The 12749-nt window shown below is 42.7% G+C and overlaps 1 protein-coding gene across 2 annotated transcripts in view; it reads right to left on the minus strand.

The window, feature by feature from the left end:
* Positions 1-12749, minus strand: part of ZNF654 (zinc finger protein 654) — a 192284-nt gene that overhangs the window by 67378 nt on the left and 112157 nt on the right. Inside the window, exon 1 of one of the 2 annotated variants that reach the window (XM_074998680.1) lies at positions 12399-12534. The exons of the other annotated variant lie outside the window; for it this stretch is intronic. Coding sequence (XP_074854781.1) covers positions 12399-12530 — 132 coding nt within the window. The 5' untranslated portion in view covers positions 12531-12534. Of the gene's footprint in view, positions 1-12398; positions 12535-12749 lie in introns of those variants that run through there. 2 annotated transcript variants of the gene reach the window in all.

Raw genomic sequence — 12749 nt, forward strand, 5'->3', positions numbered from 1 at the left:
CAGGGAAAGATGGAAGGAAATAGTGAAAGAGGTATCAGACACCAACGGGCGCTGAGCCCATGGCTGTTGAAGGTTTACAGTCACCTGATCAAGGAGGCTAGAGTTCTACTACACCGATCTCCCCAGGCAAGTCACTAAACCTGTGGTGTCCACCCAGTTCTGAAGCAGTAGCCACTACTACAGTGAACTAGCCACATTATTCTGAAAAAAATATTTACTGCTCAAGCCAATGACCCACACTCAACCAGTCAAATGTGGTCAGTGGCTAGGGTGCTGGACACCATGGAACTAAATGGTGGGTTTTCCATTAGTAAAATGGGGCTACTACAAACCTTTGTTTTATGAAGTGCTTATGTGAATCAAGATTTGTAATGGGCATTACCATACAATCTTTAGACGTGGCAAAATAAATCCAAATTTAAGAGTAAGATTTTCTGAAACTTCAGAAAAAAAATCCCTTGACAATTGTAGACTTCCCCCTGCAACACTTGACACAGGCAGCACTAAAGAAGTGAATGTTTACTACAAGTGAAATGAACCTCATTCCTTTCTACTGACCAATATGAGGAAAATGCAGTTAAACATGTAAAGTGTAGCAACATATTCATTTTTTTTTCAATTCCAGTAGCTTCCAGTAACCCAAGGTGTTACATAGATTTATTTGCCATATAGGATTTGCCCTTATTAGGTTTGATACAATTGTATTAGATATAGCCAAAGATTCTGAAACTCACAAAACTGACTTCTATGGGATGTCCACATATGAAACAGCCTGATGATCAGGCTCTGCAGAACAAAAAGCACGTTAACTAGTTGCTATAATGTACATTTTGAGGCCTTACTAACTCTTTTTGCTACATGAGGTGAAGCTGCAGAGTAATGCATAGGAAGCGAGCTCTGTAACTCTCTAACAGCCGCCAGATTTCAGTTGTTAAACACCTATGCACAACTTTGAAAACATATATATAGTATGAAACTCAGAGGCCCCAGAAGCTTGAAGGTAACTAGAAGCTGACAAAATCCATTATGTAAAGAGGGTTGTACTGAATGTTTAAAGACAGTTAATTCTGACACACTAATTTAAACTGAACACATTTTCAAAGTTGTCTTTAATAGAAGGAACATAAATCTTTTACGTAAGACAAAGCCTTAGCCTAAAGGCTACACTATGATTTCTATTTTGGGATACATTTGTATCCCGAAATAGAAACCGCATGGCCAAACATTGCTCTGAAAATAGCAGGGCTATTTCGAGCACGATATTTCATTCCCACTAATCTTTGTTGTATGAAGGTTAGTGGGAAGTTCAAAGAAAGATACCTCAAAATAAGTTAAGCAAATTGCATTACTTATTTCAAGTTAGGGCTACAGCATAGCCCTAGCCTTAGCTACAGATACATTTTTCTTATATTAAGGACATACACAATGTTTTCTATATACCATATGAAAATGAGGCATACATTCAAAACATATAGATAAAACATTTAAAATTACCCAAGGCATTATATTTCCTGAGAAATATATAACAGGTTATACTATTTTGGCCTAAACGTTTACAACGTCCTCTTTTTAATTCTATTTTTAAATCAGAAGCACTGAGCAATTTTTTCTGGTATTGTCTTCAAAGGTTTTACAAATAGTGTTTAAAAATTGTTCCCTGGCTAAAACACATAGTTTAATAAATTTCAACAAGCTTTCACTACTAAATTACTACCTGAAAACAGAAAACCATATTAGAAGTGTTGGCATCTGGAAAAACAATCAACTTCTCACTGTGCAGGTCTGCAGTTTGATGCCACAGAGGACTGAACACCACAAGCTGCCCTCTGTACTCCTTTGCTGTTTAAGACCACGCTACTTCAGCAAATATTTGAATGAGTTTTGAGCAAGATTTAATATAAAAGTCAGTATCTTTACATTAGCATATAGACAACTATATAAACCCAAATACTAACTATTAGCTATGGTAAACAAATTTATTAGCATATATGCTGTAAACTGATCTATAGAGCTTCATGTAACAAACACATTAAATAATAAATGAGCTTAACAAGTATTTCTTAAGACAAAGCACACTTCTCAAACATACATATTAACTGACACGAAAAAAAAAAAATGATCCACCTATGATGCTGATAATGCAAGCCATAATACTGTTTTCACCACAAGTGCAGTCAGCTGTAAACGTAGTTCTATTTTTATGTGGTTCCAGAGTTCACCATTAATGTTTATTTTCAAAGCAGCTCACCTTGGAAGTACTTTCTTTTGACAGGAAAAAAACCATAAACACTCTTGTAACCCTCTAGAAAGTTGCTTTAGCCTTCCTACTTTAGTTTATAATTTTTCTAGGGTCACAATTTACTGCCTTACACCCAAAGGTAATGACTTCCAAATGACTGTTGCCATGGGAAAGAATAATAACTGAAGTCCTTGCAAACAAACCATGTGTTAATGACTTCAAATTCCGTATACCACTGTTAATATTTATCAAACTCTTCCACATACCTAGTTAAAACATGCTATTGAAGTGCATGTATAAAATTACAAAAAGACTGCCACCCTCATGCTTTATGAAAACTGGTTTATGAATATGCATAATGCAGACACTTTAGGCAAAATGAATGTCATTTTTAATTACAAACTGCTGAATATAATATTGTGTGCATGTAGCACTCCTGTATGTGAACTTATTGAACCACACACAAAAGAATTCCCACCTTAGGCAAGGGGAATATAAAAGGTAGGAAACCAAACAAAAGGGAGTGGCCAGATGCCAGGAAACCCTCCCACCCTTAGCACCCAGATGCCCGTTGGAAACATGGGGAAGGATAGGTCCAAGTAGGAGGCCTCCTAGCTTGTAAAAAAGTTGATTGGAACTACTGTTAGAGCAGTAGTAGAACACAAGATGCCACGTTACAGGACTTTAACAATACTAGACAAGAAATCTATAATATACCTCTACTCCCCAAAAAAAGAAATGGACAATAAACTAAAAAAAGAAATGGACAATAAACTAACTACTTTGTACCAAAGGATACTACAACTGGGTCAACCTCAGCTCACCAGATAATATTGTTAACCTTTCCAGCTACAGACAGCCCAGCAGAAGAATCTCTCTTATCCCAGGCACTCACTTTCTGTCCTACCTCCTCCATGAAATGGATACAAATTTGTGGTCCCCTCACAGCCTTCTTTCACCATCTCAGTCAGTGGTTCCCAAACTTTTCAGCAACATGCCCCACTTTTGATTTCTGAGAAACCCTCACACCCCCCATCTCTTCTTTATCATCTTCCAACTCCCCCTTTAACAAAAATTTCAATGCAGAATTTGAAATAAACACAAAAGCTTGATATAAAAGTGTTATTTAAAATTAAAAATTACCATAAAATTTTTCTTGGCCCCTTGTGGTCGCCTGGTGCAGCCCCAGCTGGCCAGCTGCCTGAGCCCCATGCCAGCCACCAGAGCTGCCCGCACTAGTCTTCTGCCCGCCTGAGACCGGCATTGCTGGGACCAGCTGCCCAAGCCATCTGCGCCAGCCCCATGCTGCCCGAGCCAGTCACCCACCCACCATCCTGAGCCCCACAAGTCCCACAAGCTTGACATAAAAATGTTATTTAAAATTAAAAATAAGCACAAATAATTTTTCTTGGCCCGTTGTGGTTGCCTGGTACAGCCGCAGCTGGCCAGCTGCCTGAGCCCCATGCCAGCCTCCAGAGCTGCCCACAGCAGCCTGCCAGCCGCCTGAGACCTGCACTGCCAGAGCTGTCTTTCACCATTCCAAACTTTTCAGCCTCACGCCCTGCTTTTGATTTTTGAGAAACCCTCATGCCCACCCACCTCTTCTTTACCATCACCCAACCGCCCCTTTAACAAAAATGTGAATTTGTAATTTAAAATAAACATAAAAGCTTGCCACGAGCCCCACAAGGCCTGTGAGCCGGCTGCCCGAGTCCCTCCCCTGCCCTCCTACAAAGCCAGGCACTCCCAGCCCCCTATCTAATCCCATCCTCCTCCTCCTTCCCTGCAACCCATACTCACTCATTCACAGAAGATAGCTAGTTCCACAGGGGGTCTTTGCTGGCTACCTGCTTTTTACAGCAGCTGCACCAGGTCACCCACATAAAAAGGCAGGGGCTGAGAGCCAGAAGGAAATGCTGGCTCTTTCTTCAGGTGCAGAAAATGATGGATAGTGGGCTGGGTTGCCTCATGCCCCCCTGGAATTTCTTCACATGCCCTACCAGGGTGGGGCGGGGGGCACACCCCCCAGTTTGGGAAGCCATGGTCTAAGGGAATACTTCCAACACACCAATGAACATCATCAGTCTGACTCGCTAGATCGCCCCCCGACAAACACTAAAAGAAAAACATTTCTATGTAGACTCCCCCGACGGTCATGGTGACAATCAAGATTTCTACATTCAATACTTCTGCAACCGTGTACAGACTGATATTGTATGCAAACACCACCAAGGCTGTGTCTACACTTGGCCAAAATTTTGAAAGGGACATGGTAAATGGCCAAAACGGAGAGTACTAATGAGGCACTGAAATTAATATTCAGTACCTCATTAGCATGCGGCCAGCCACGCCGCGTTTCGATTGCACATGGCTTATCTATACGGAGCCCTTTTTGAAAGGACCCCTTACTCCTATCAGCTGATTTTGATGTTTGCGGGATCCTCTCGAAAAGGGCCCCGTGCAGATGAGCCGTGTGCGATCGAAAGGTGGCACTTTTGAAGTGCTGCACCTGGCCACGTGCTAATGAGGCTCTGAATATTCATTTCAGCGCCTCCCTAGTATTCTCTGCTTTGGCCATTAGCATGGCCCTTTCGAAATTTTGGCCAAGTGTAGACACGGCCCAAGTGACACACAATCTCAGCCATGCTGAATGCTATGCTGTCCAGAGTCTCAAAAATAACACTGACACAATCAAACCAGCTGACAAAGTGGGTGCGGTAATCTTTGCAAATAAGTTGAACTACAAACAGGAGGCCACTGGACAACTCTCCAACAGCACATTTTACAGACATCTTTCCTTTGATCCTACTTTAGGATACCAAAAGAAATTACACTGTCTTCTTAAGGAATTCCTTGCCTCTACTGGGACCAAATTCACACAGCCACGCCTTCTGAGCCCTGGCCTGGATTATTCTATTTGCTTCTCAAAAATCCATAGACCTTGAAACTCAGGATGCCCTCTCATTTCAGGTACTGGCACCTTAACTATGCACTATCCAGCTATGTAGACTCCCTCCTCAAACCTTATGCCACCAGTGCCCCTAGCTATCTCCGAGATACCACTGACTTCATGAAGAAATGTCAAAACATCAGAAACTTCCTGACAATTCCATCCTTGCCACCATGTACGTAGAGGCTCTCTACACCAATATTCCACATGAAGATAGACCACAAGCAATTAGGAACACTAACCCTGATGTTATCACAGCAAATGTGATGGCTGACCTATATAACTTTGTTCTCACCCACAATTATTTCCAATTTGGGGACAACTTATACCTCTAGATCAGCAGCACTGCTATGGGCACCTGCATGGCCCCACAATATGCTAACATTTTTATGGCTCACTTCAAACAATTCCTCAGCTCTTGTCCCTGTTACACCCCTCCTTTACTTACACTATATCAATGACATCTTTATCATTTGGACCCATGGTGTAAAGAGACTCTGGAAGAATTCCACAGATTGTAACAACCTGCATCCTATCATCAATCTCAGCCTTGACCACTGCACACAAGAAATATATTTCCTGGACACCACAGTACAAATCACCTAATAAATTATTTTGTTAGTCTTTAAAGTGCTGCATGACTGTTTGTTTGTTAGAATACAGACTAACATGGCAACCTCTCTGTCAGAACATGTGTTTCTCAAATGATGTTTGGTGGAACCCAGGGATTCTGCAAAGTGAAAATAAGGATTGTGCAAGAAACTTCCTTTGCAGCTCCCTGCCTTGCCATCACTGAAACAGCAGAACTAAATTTAATTGGTTTAACGGCCGACAGGGCAGCGGGAGGGATCTGGCTGTTAAACCAATTGAATTTAGTTCCATTATTTCAGCGGCAGCAGGGTAGGGAGACAGAGTGCCCCTCACTTGCCCTCCTACCCAATCAACCACACCTGTCCCGTGGGTGTGGCTCTGCTCAGCCCCACAAGAGGAATACCTCCATGCTAGCCTTCCTTCCACTGGGCACACATGGCCACCCAATTTATGCTCCCCAGCCAGTGCTACAGATGAATTAGTCCTAGGGGCTGGTTCGGGGCTGAGGAAGGTTAATCCTGGGATTGGGAGAGGGAGCAATTCGGGGCTGAGGAGGGTTAAGTCTCAGGATGGGGATGCAGGTTTTTAGGACAGGAGGGTAAAGCTGGAGGATAAGGGGGTGAATTTGGGGGCTACGGTGAGAAACTGAAGATGGGGGAGCAGGTTTAGGGGCCTGGCAGTAGAGCCCGCAAAGAGGGTTCAGCAAAACTATTTTGAGTTTAAAAGGATTCTGTGGCCAAATAAAATTGGGAAACTTTGTGTCAGCATGAGAAATGGCATGTAAAAAGCTTCACAGTGTGTTAGGTTTAGCTGGTGGGTTTTGTTTTATTTTTATTTCATGTATTTTGATCAGTCTATCATCAGTTACAATCACTTAAATCCTACCTTTTATACTTAAGTAAAACCACATTTGTTTATTACCAAACCTACTGTAAATTGTTATAAGGAGGGGAGTTGGGAAGAAATCATGGTGCATCTCTCTTTCATTGAGAAAGTGAATCTTGTGAGCTTTCGTGGCGGACAACTTTTCTACAGAGTCAGATTGATTTATTTGGGGTTTTGGTCCCTTTTGAAAGTTGTGTTCCTGGATTATCAAATAGGTGAGCCCTCACAGAGCTGAGCTTGTGCAGCATCTGTGCTACCTTGTTGCAGGGCTATTACCCAACTCTATGCCTTTGCTGGAGGAGACCAGAGCTTCCGGCTCAGCAGGACAGAGTGGTGGGCTCAGTGGTATGATTAGCTTACCAGGTGATAGCTCTCAGAGGACCTCAGTGACCCAACCTGTCACACTATTTCTCAGAAATGGTCATTTGCAGTCTGTTCTGTTAAACAGAATTAAAGATGTTGAATTTTACGAGTAAGAAGTTTTGAATTCGTGCTTCCCTAGGAAGAAAACATGCTGTACTGTTACCAAGGAAAAAAATAACTATATAGGGCAAAAAGAAGTAATCCAGAAGCAATCCTTTGCCATTGATCCATTGCCATAATGGAGCAGTCCTAAAGGAACAGTGAAATTAACATTCTTTAGGTCTTTATACAGGTATGATCTTACTTTACTAAACACATACTGCAGAACTTGAAGAGTTACTTCTACACTCCCTTATTTGCTACCAATTTGGTATATAAGCACAGACGTACAAAGGCAGAGATGAATGTATTTTAATAAAGAACTAATGGATGTAGGTGAGTGATGCAATAACTTACACCAGAATGAGACGTAATAGGGTACCAGTGCAAGCTACTTAATAGGCTCTCTTCAGAGCACTGAGAGGCACAATACTGAATGCCTTCAGCCACTCAAGACATGCAGCAATTGCCCACTAATACACAATCGGGATGGCTGACTGCTACTGAAATATGGCTCATTCACTTCACGTCATTTTTTTTCAAAAGCTTTTTTCACAAGTGCGTAGATTTAAGCAATGCACCTCCCTATAAAAAGTACTGTTTCACCCCAATGTAAAAAATTAGAAAGGAAATTACATATACTTTCTCTGTACTATTCTGAAAACAATTATTTTCATATTCTTTTATTTTAAAGTTTCCATGGATTTTTTTATTAGATAAGTATTCACCAGAAGCCTACTTATTCTTTGAGTGAAAAGTGTTAGATTATAAAAGAAAACAAGGGAAGTCCCAAAATCTCTAGTGATCATCACTATACAGATCCTTTGAGCTCTTTGGGGCACCTCATAGAATCATGACCCATGCGTGGAATATTTAGCATCTATAGCTTAGAAAAAGCCACTAAAAGCCTTCAGAAAAAGACTGTCAGGGAATGAGATGATGTAAAACTGTCACTTACTGCCTCAGACTCCTATTGCCTCTTTTCTGTCCCACCTTCTCAAACTGCACTGGTTTAGTTTTCCCTTGACACTTCCATCTTGCATAACAGGCTCATACTTTGAGCCAGTAAGATCCCAGCAGCAAATAATGGCACTATGGAACACATTTATGACATCACGAACAAAAATCAAGCCAATGATGTAATTTTAGAGAATCCATGTACATAGCCACGCTAATCAGTTCTCATTCTATTAAAATGCAGGCACACCTCAAGAGAAGCACTGTTTGATCTATAGCATAAAGAAATAGTCATAACTGCATTTTCAGGCACCATCTTAAATTGAAATTTCAATCCAATAAAGCACACTGCAACAGAACAATAGGTCTGTCCAAACACATGGTACTCCTTTCTAATAAGCCTCGACCATAAAAATCTGTTGTGTATACATTCCTCAGACTGCACAGAGGGATTGTATCTGTACAGTGAATAATGTAATTTAGAGAGGCTGACTGTCCATGTTAACAACCAAACAACAATCTCAATAGTGTGGCAGCCTCAGAACCTGACTGGTGCTGAACCATAGATTTTACTGGACCACACAAGGTCAGCATTGTTTAGCAGCATTATCAACACTTTCAGCATGGACTGGGTCTCAGAGGACATTTGGGGTAAATCACAACCAAAAAAAAAAAACAGCACAGACCCGAGTCAAGACTGCTGGGGGTAAACAAACTTTATGGGACTGTGGAAAGCTTGGCCATACCCATGATCAAAAATTGTCCCAAGCCACAGATGTTGCCAGAGCAGAGAGTGCAGGACTAGAGAAGTTCAATCAGTAGTTATTTTAATAGTTGCTTGCTATTCTGGAAAGAAACAAGTCACTTCCTTTAGCAGTCCAACCTCACAACATTTTTTCCTAGCAATTACCCATGCAGCTGCTTCTTCTTTTTGACCAAGATACAGGAATATTAAATTCCACACCACTGAAGAACTTTAAAATGGAGAAGTACAAACTTTTTAATTAGTGCAAAAAGGAGGGCAGGGGGTTGACTATGAACTTAATCAGAAGAAGGTTCTGAGTAGGAAACTAAAATGTTGTGGTGGGTTCTGAGCTGAGTGAAGAGAAAACAGCTTAGGAAAGGAAGTCAATATTTAATTAAGGAAAGGAATATCAAAGTAACAATAATATTTAAGAGCAAAACAATGTCTTAGTCAGTTTTAAAGGACAGAACAAATTGAGAAAGTGTAAGTCACTGGGGTCTAGAAAAAATAATGAGAAGTCCTGTGGCATCTTATGGACTAACTGAGTTATTGGAGGGCATAAGCTTTCATGGGCAAAGACCCACTTCATCTGACAAAATGCTTATGCTCTGGTAAACTGGTTAGTCCATAAGATTCCATAGAACTTTTTTTTTTTTTATTTTATTTTGTGGACTTGGACTAACATGGCTACTTCTCTGATATTAGGAACTAGAAAAGCAATAATAAGACAGCATACCCTTGTGTTATTCTTTACTTGTGGGCAGTTCTGCTGCATGTAGACAGAGGTCAATGGCTTGTGTATGCTAGCAATATTTGCACCACTGAAAATATTATGTGGTACACTGATGTAGTATGGTGGTTGCACCTATGCAACTTAGTGTGTTTCCAAAATATGGTAAGTCAAAGCTGCAAATTCTGCTTTACACAGGTACAGGTCATCTCTGTTGGGGGTTTGGCCTAATGCGGGTACATTCATATAGAAATTCCTTATGCCAGTGGTTTTCAAGCTTATTAGCCTGTGTGACCCTTTCCAAATGATGTAATTTACCTTATATGCCCATTTGAGATCTGTAATAACCCTAAGCATGATTAAATTGCCGAGTTTTACTAAATAAAGAATATTGTACCCCTGTGCAAGATTTTTCTTCACATTCCTCCTGACAAGAGCTCTCATATCCAGTTTGAAAACCACTGCCTTATGCAGACAAGCCTAGAGACTCAAGAATACTTGTACAAGACTGCAAGGATTATGTCTAAAATAAGCACACAAATTTGCACTTATTGTTCATCAGAGCAACACTAAAAATTCAACAGAAAGAGAACAAGTTCTACTGACACTCCTATTTGGATTACTGAAAAACATGTATACTGCCTGAAAGAAAGGAAACTGAATGCTTCCCATACTCAAAATTAGCACCCACTTAATTAACCAGAAAACTACAGATAGTATTCCCTACTGTTTACTTTGAACATGGAAGAGTAAGGGGGTAGAAAAGTTTTGGAAAATCTCTAGCCTACAAAACCCAGCTAGTGATTTAAAACAGTATTGCTAATAAAATGGATTATACATTTTTGTATCCATGTTGCTCTGGTCTTGGCCTGTCCTGTTGTTTCATTCATCTCCCTGTGTGGGTTGTGGGAATACAATACACAAACATTGCTTCACCAGCACCTCTTCCTGACACAAAAAGGTGCACTGCAAAACAGGTTTAACGAGAAATATTTAAGACTAAACCCCACACTTGGATTACAAAGTACAGTATACCATTCCCTGTCAAAACCACCAGTTTAAAAGTCACAACTTCTGCTGTCTTAATATTTTGTCCACCGTTGTGCAAGCAACAGTTGAATTATTACAAATATTTGACTGATTTTCCATTTGTGCTTTAGACAATACCTACAGGCAGTTTACACTTACACGAGTTTCATGTAAAGGGAAGGGAACACCTGAACATAAAAATATGGCTGTAAAACCACTACAAAACTATTTTCAATTCATTTGTTATTTTCATTTAGATTGTCATAGCACACAAGACTCTTGGTCACAGACCAGGACCCTCCTGTGGTATGTTCTGTACAAACAGAAGAACCAGGCACTCCCTGAACCAAACAGCTTACAGCAGTAGTGGGTAACCTGCAACAGGAGGACTGCATGCAGCCCGCTATAGCCCATAGATTTAAAAAAAAAAAAAAAAAAAAATGTTCCCTACATGCAAGGTTGCCAGATTCTGCAGGTTTTCATCTGAATAGTTAGCTTGGTTTGTTTGTTTGTTTCTGCCCAATAGTGGTATTACAAAAGTGACACACACTTAAAAAGCAAGGGTACATGAAGTCAGATACATGCTAATTGCACACCATGGACTGTGAAAGCTGTATGCTCCCTCTGCATCCAAAGTGCTATTATAGTTCAACTGGCACACCCTGCAAAGTTTAGGTATGCAAGTGCAGGTAAACAAACTGCCCTATCCTGGGAGACTGTCAGGGTTACAACAATCTTACAGCCCACCAAAATGAAGGAGGGCCCCACACACACGCAGCCCATTTGTTAACCTAGGTTGCCCCTCACTGACTTACAGTCTAAATAACAATGCACTCAATGTCAAGCTGGGGTGTCCCATTCAATGAAATAAGAGGAAAGCAAATTATTGAAAACACGAATACCTGGTATTCAACTCCTGAAAAAATATGGAGCTTTGGTAAATGACTCTTTCCAAATCTCCCAAACCTATATGTTGGAGATTTAGAAATGAAATAAATTGAGATATGTTCTAGACCACATATAACTAGTTCTAGTTCAATGTAACTAGACAGCTAGGTGGCACTAAAATGGGATAATGCTTCCTCAAGAAGTGCTGACTAGTGTACAATTAACACACACAGGAAAAAACTATCTACTGCTTTCCCGTTAGCTAATAAGGAACCCATACTTCGAGATCATTGTCAGGAGCAAGCCAACCATTAGGAAAGGCGAACGCCGCATTTACCTAGCTGCTCCCCACTGAGGAGCAGTGTCATAAACCCTCCCCGACCTCCAAAGCCACCCAACCCATTTGGCCCTGGCGCAGGAAAACCACCACCCAGCTTCTGCTGCCGCTCCTCAGGCGAGGGCTACCAACTCCTAACAGGGAGGGGGCCGCCCCCCACATGCCACGGATGGCCCCACCAGCCCATGTCAGCGCAGACACACCCAAGCCTTCATCCCAGACAGCCCTTCGGTTTTCCGCGCTTCCCCCCGCAGCGGCGGATCCGACGAGCAGGACAACAGAGAGCACACAGAGCGGGGGCAGAGGCCGCTCCCAGCCGCCGCAGGACACTGACAGGGCCGGGCCGCAGACGAGGCCCGGTAGGGGAACCCGAGAGCAACACCACCGGACGGACCAACCCCCGCTACTGGGGGCCCGGGGTTAAGCGAATCATCCCTCCCCCATAGGAATAAACAGGCCCCAAGAGCCCCCCCTCCGCGGCGGGGGTCGGAGAGGCCAGGCCAGGCCGAGCCGAGCCAAATGGGAGACGGGCGAGGAGCAGCCCGGGGGGCGGGGCGGGGCGGGTCGGGGCGGGGCGGCACTCACCTGGCAAAAGCGGCGGCAGTAATACTGGCTGCTGAGCGCGGGCGAGACCCCGGCGGGGAGGCGCGGCACCACAATGGCCTCCAGCTCCTCACCGAGCCGCTCCGACTCCTGATCGCTCTCGTCTTCCGCCATGCTGCTCCGGCCGCCCTGCGCGTACCGAGCCCCCTCCCCCGCCCGACACACCGGATGACCCGCCTCCTCGCCCTAGAGCTCACATCCGACCCCGTCCACGGGCCGCGAGCTTACTGGCTGCTGAACATGCCAATCATCTACTACGGGAGGTACGGCGGAAGAGCAGCAAACGACCTCTGACCCTTAGCTCCTCCTTTTGCTCCGTTTCCCATCGCTTGC

This window comes from Carettochelys insculpta, chromosome 1 (genome assembly GCF_033958435.1).
Source record: "Carettochelys insculpta isolate YL-2023 chromosome 1, ASM3395843v1, whole genome shotgun sequence".
Taxonomy (NCBI): Eukaryota; Metazoa; Chordata; order Testudines; family Carettochelyidae; genus Carettochelys; species Carettochelys insculpta.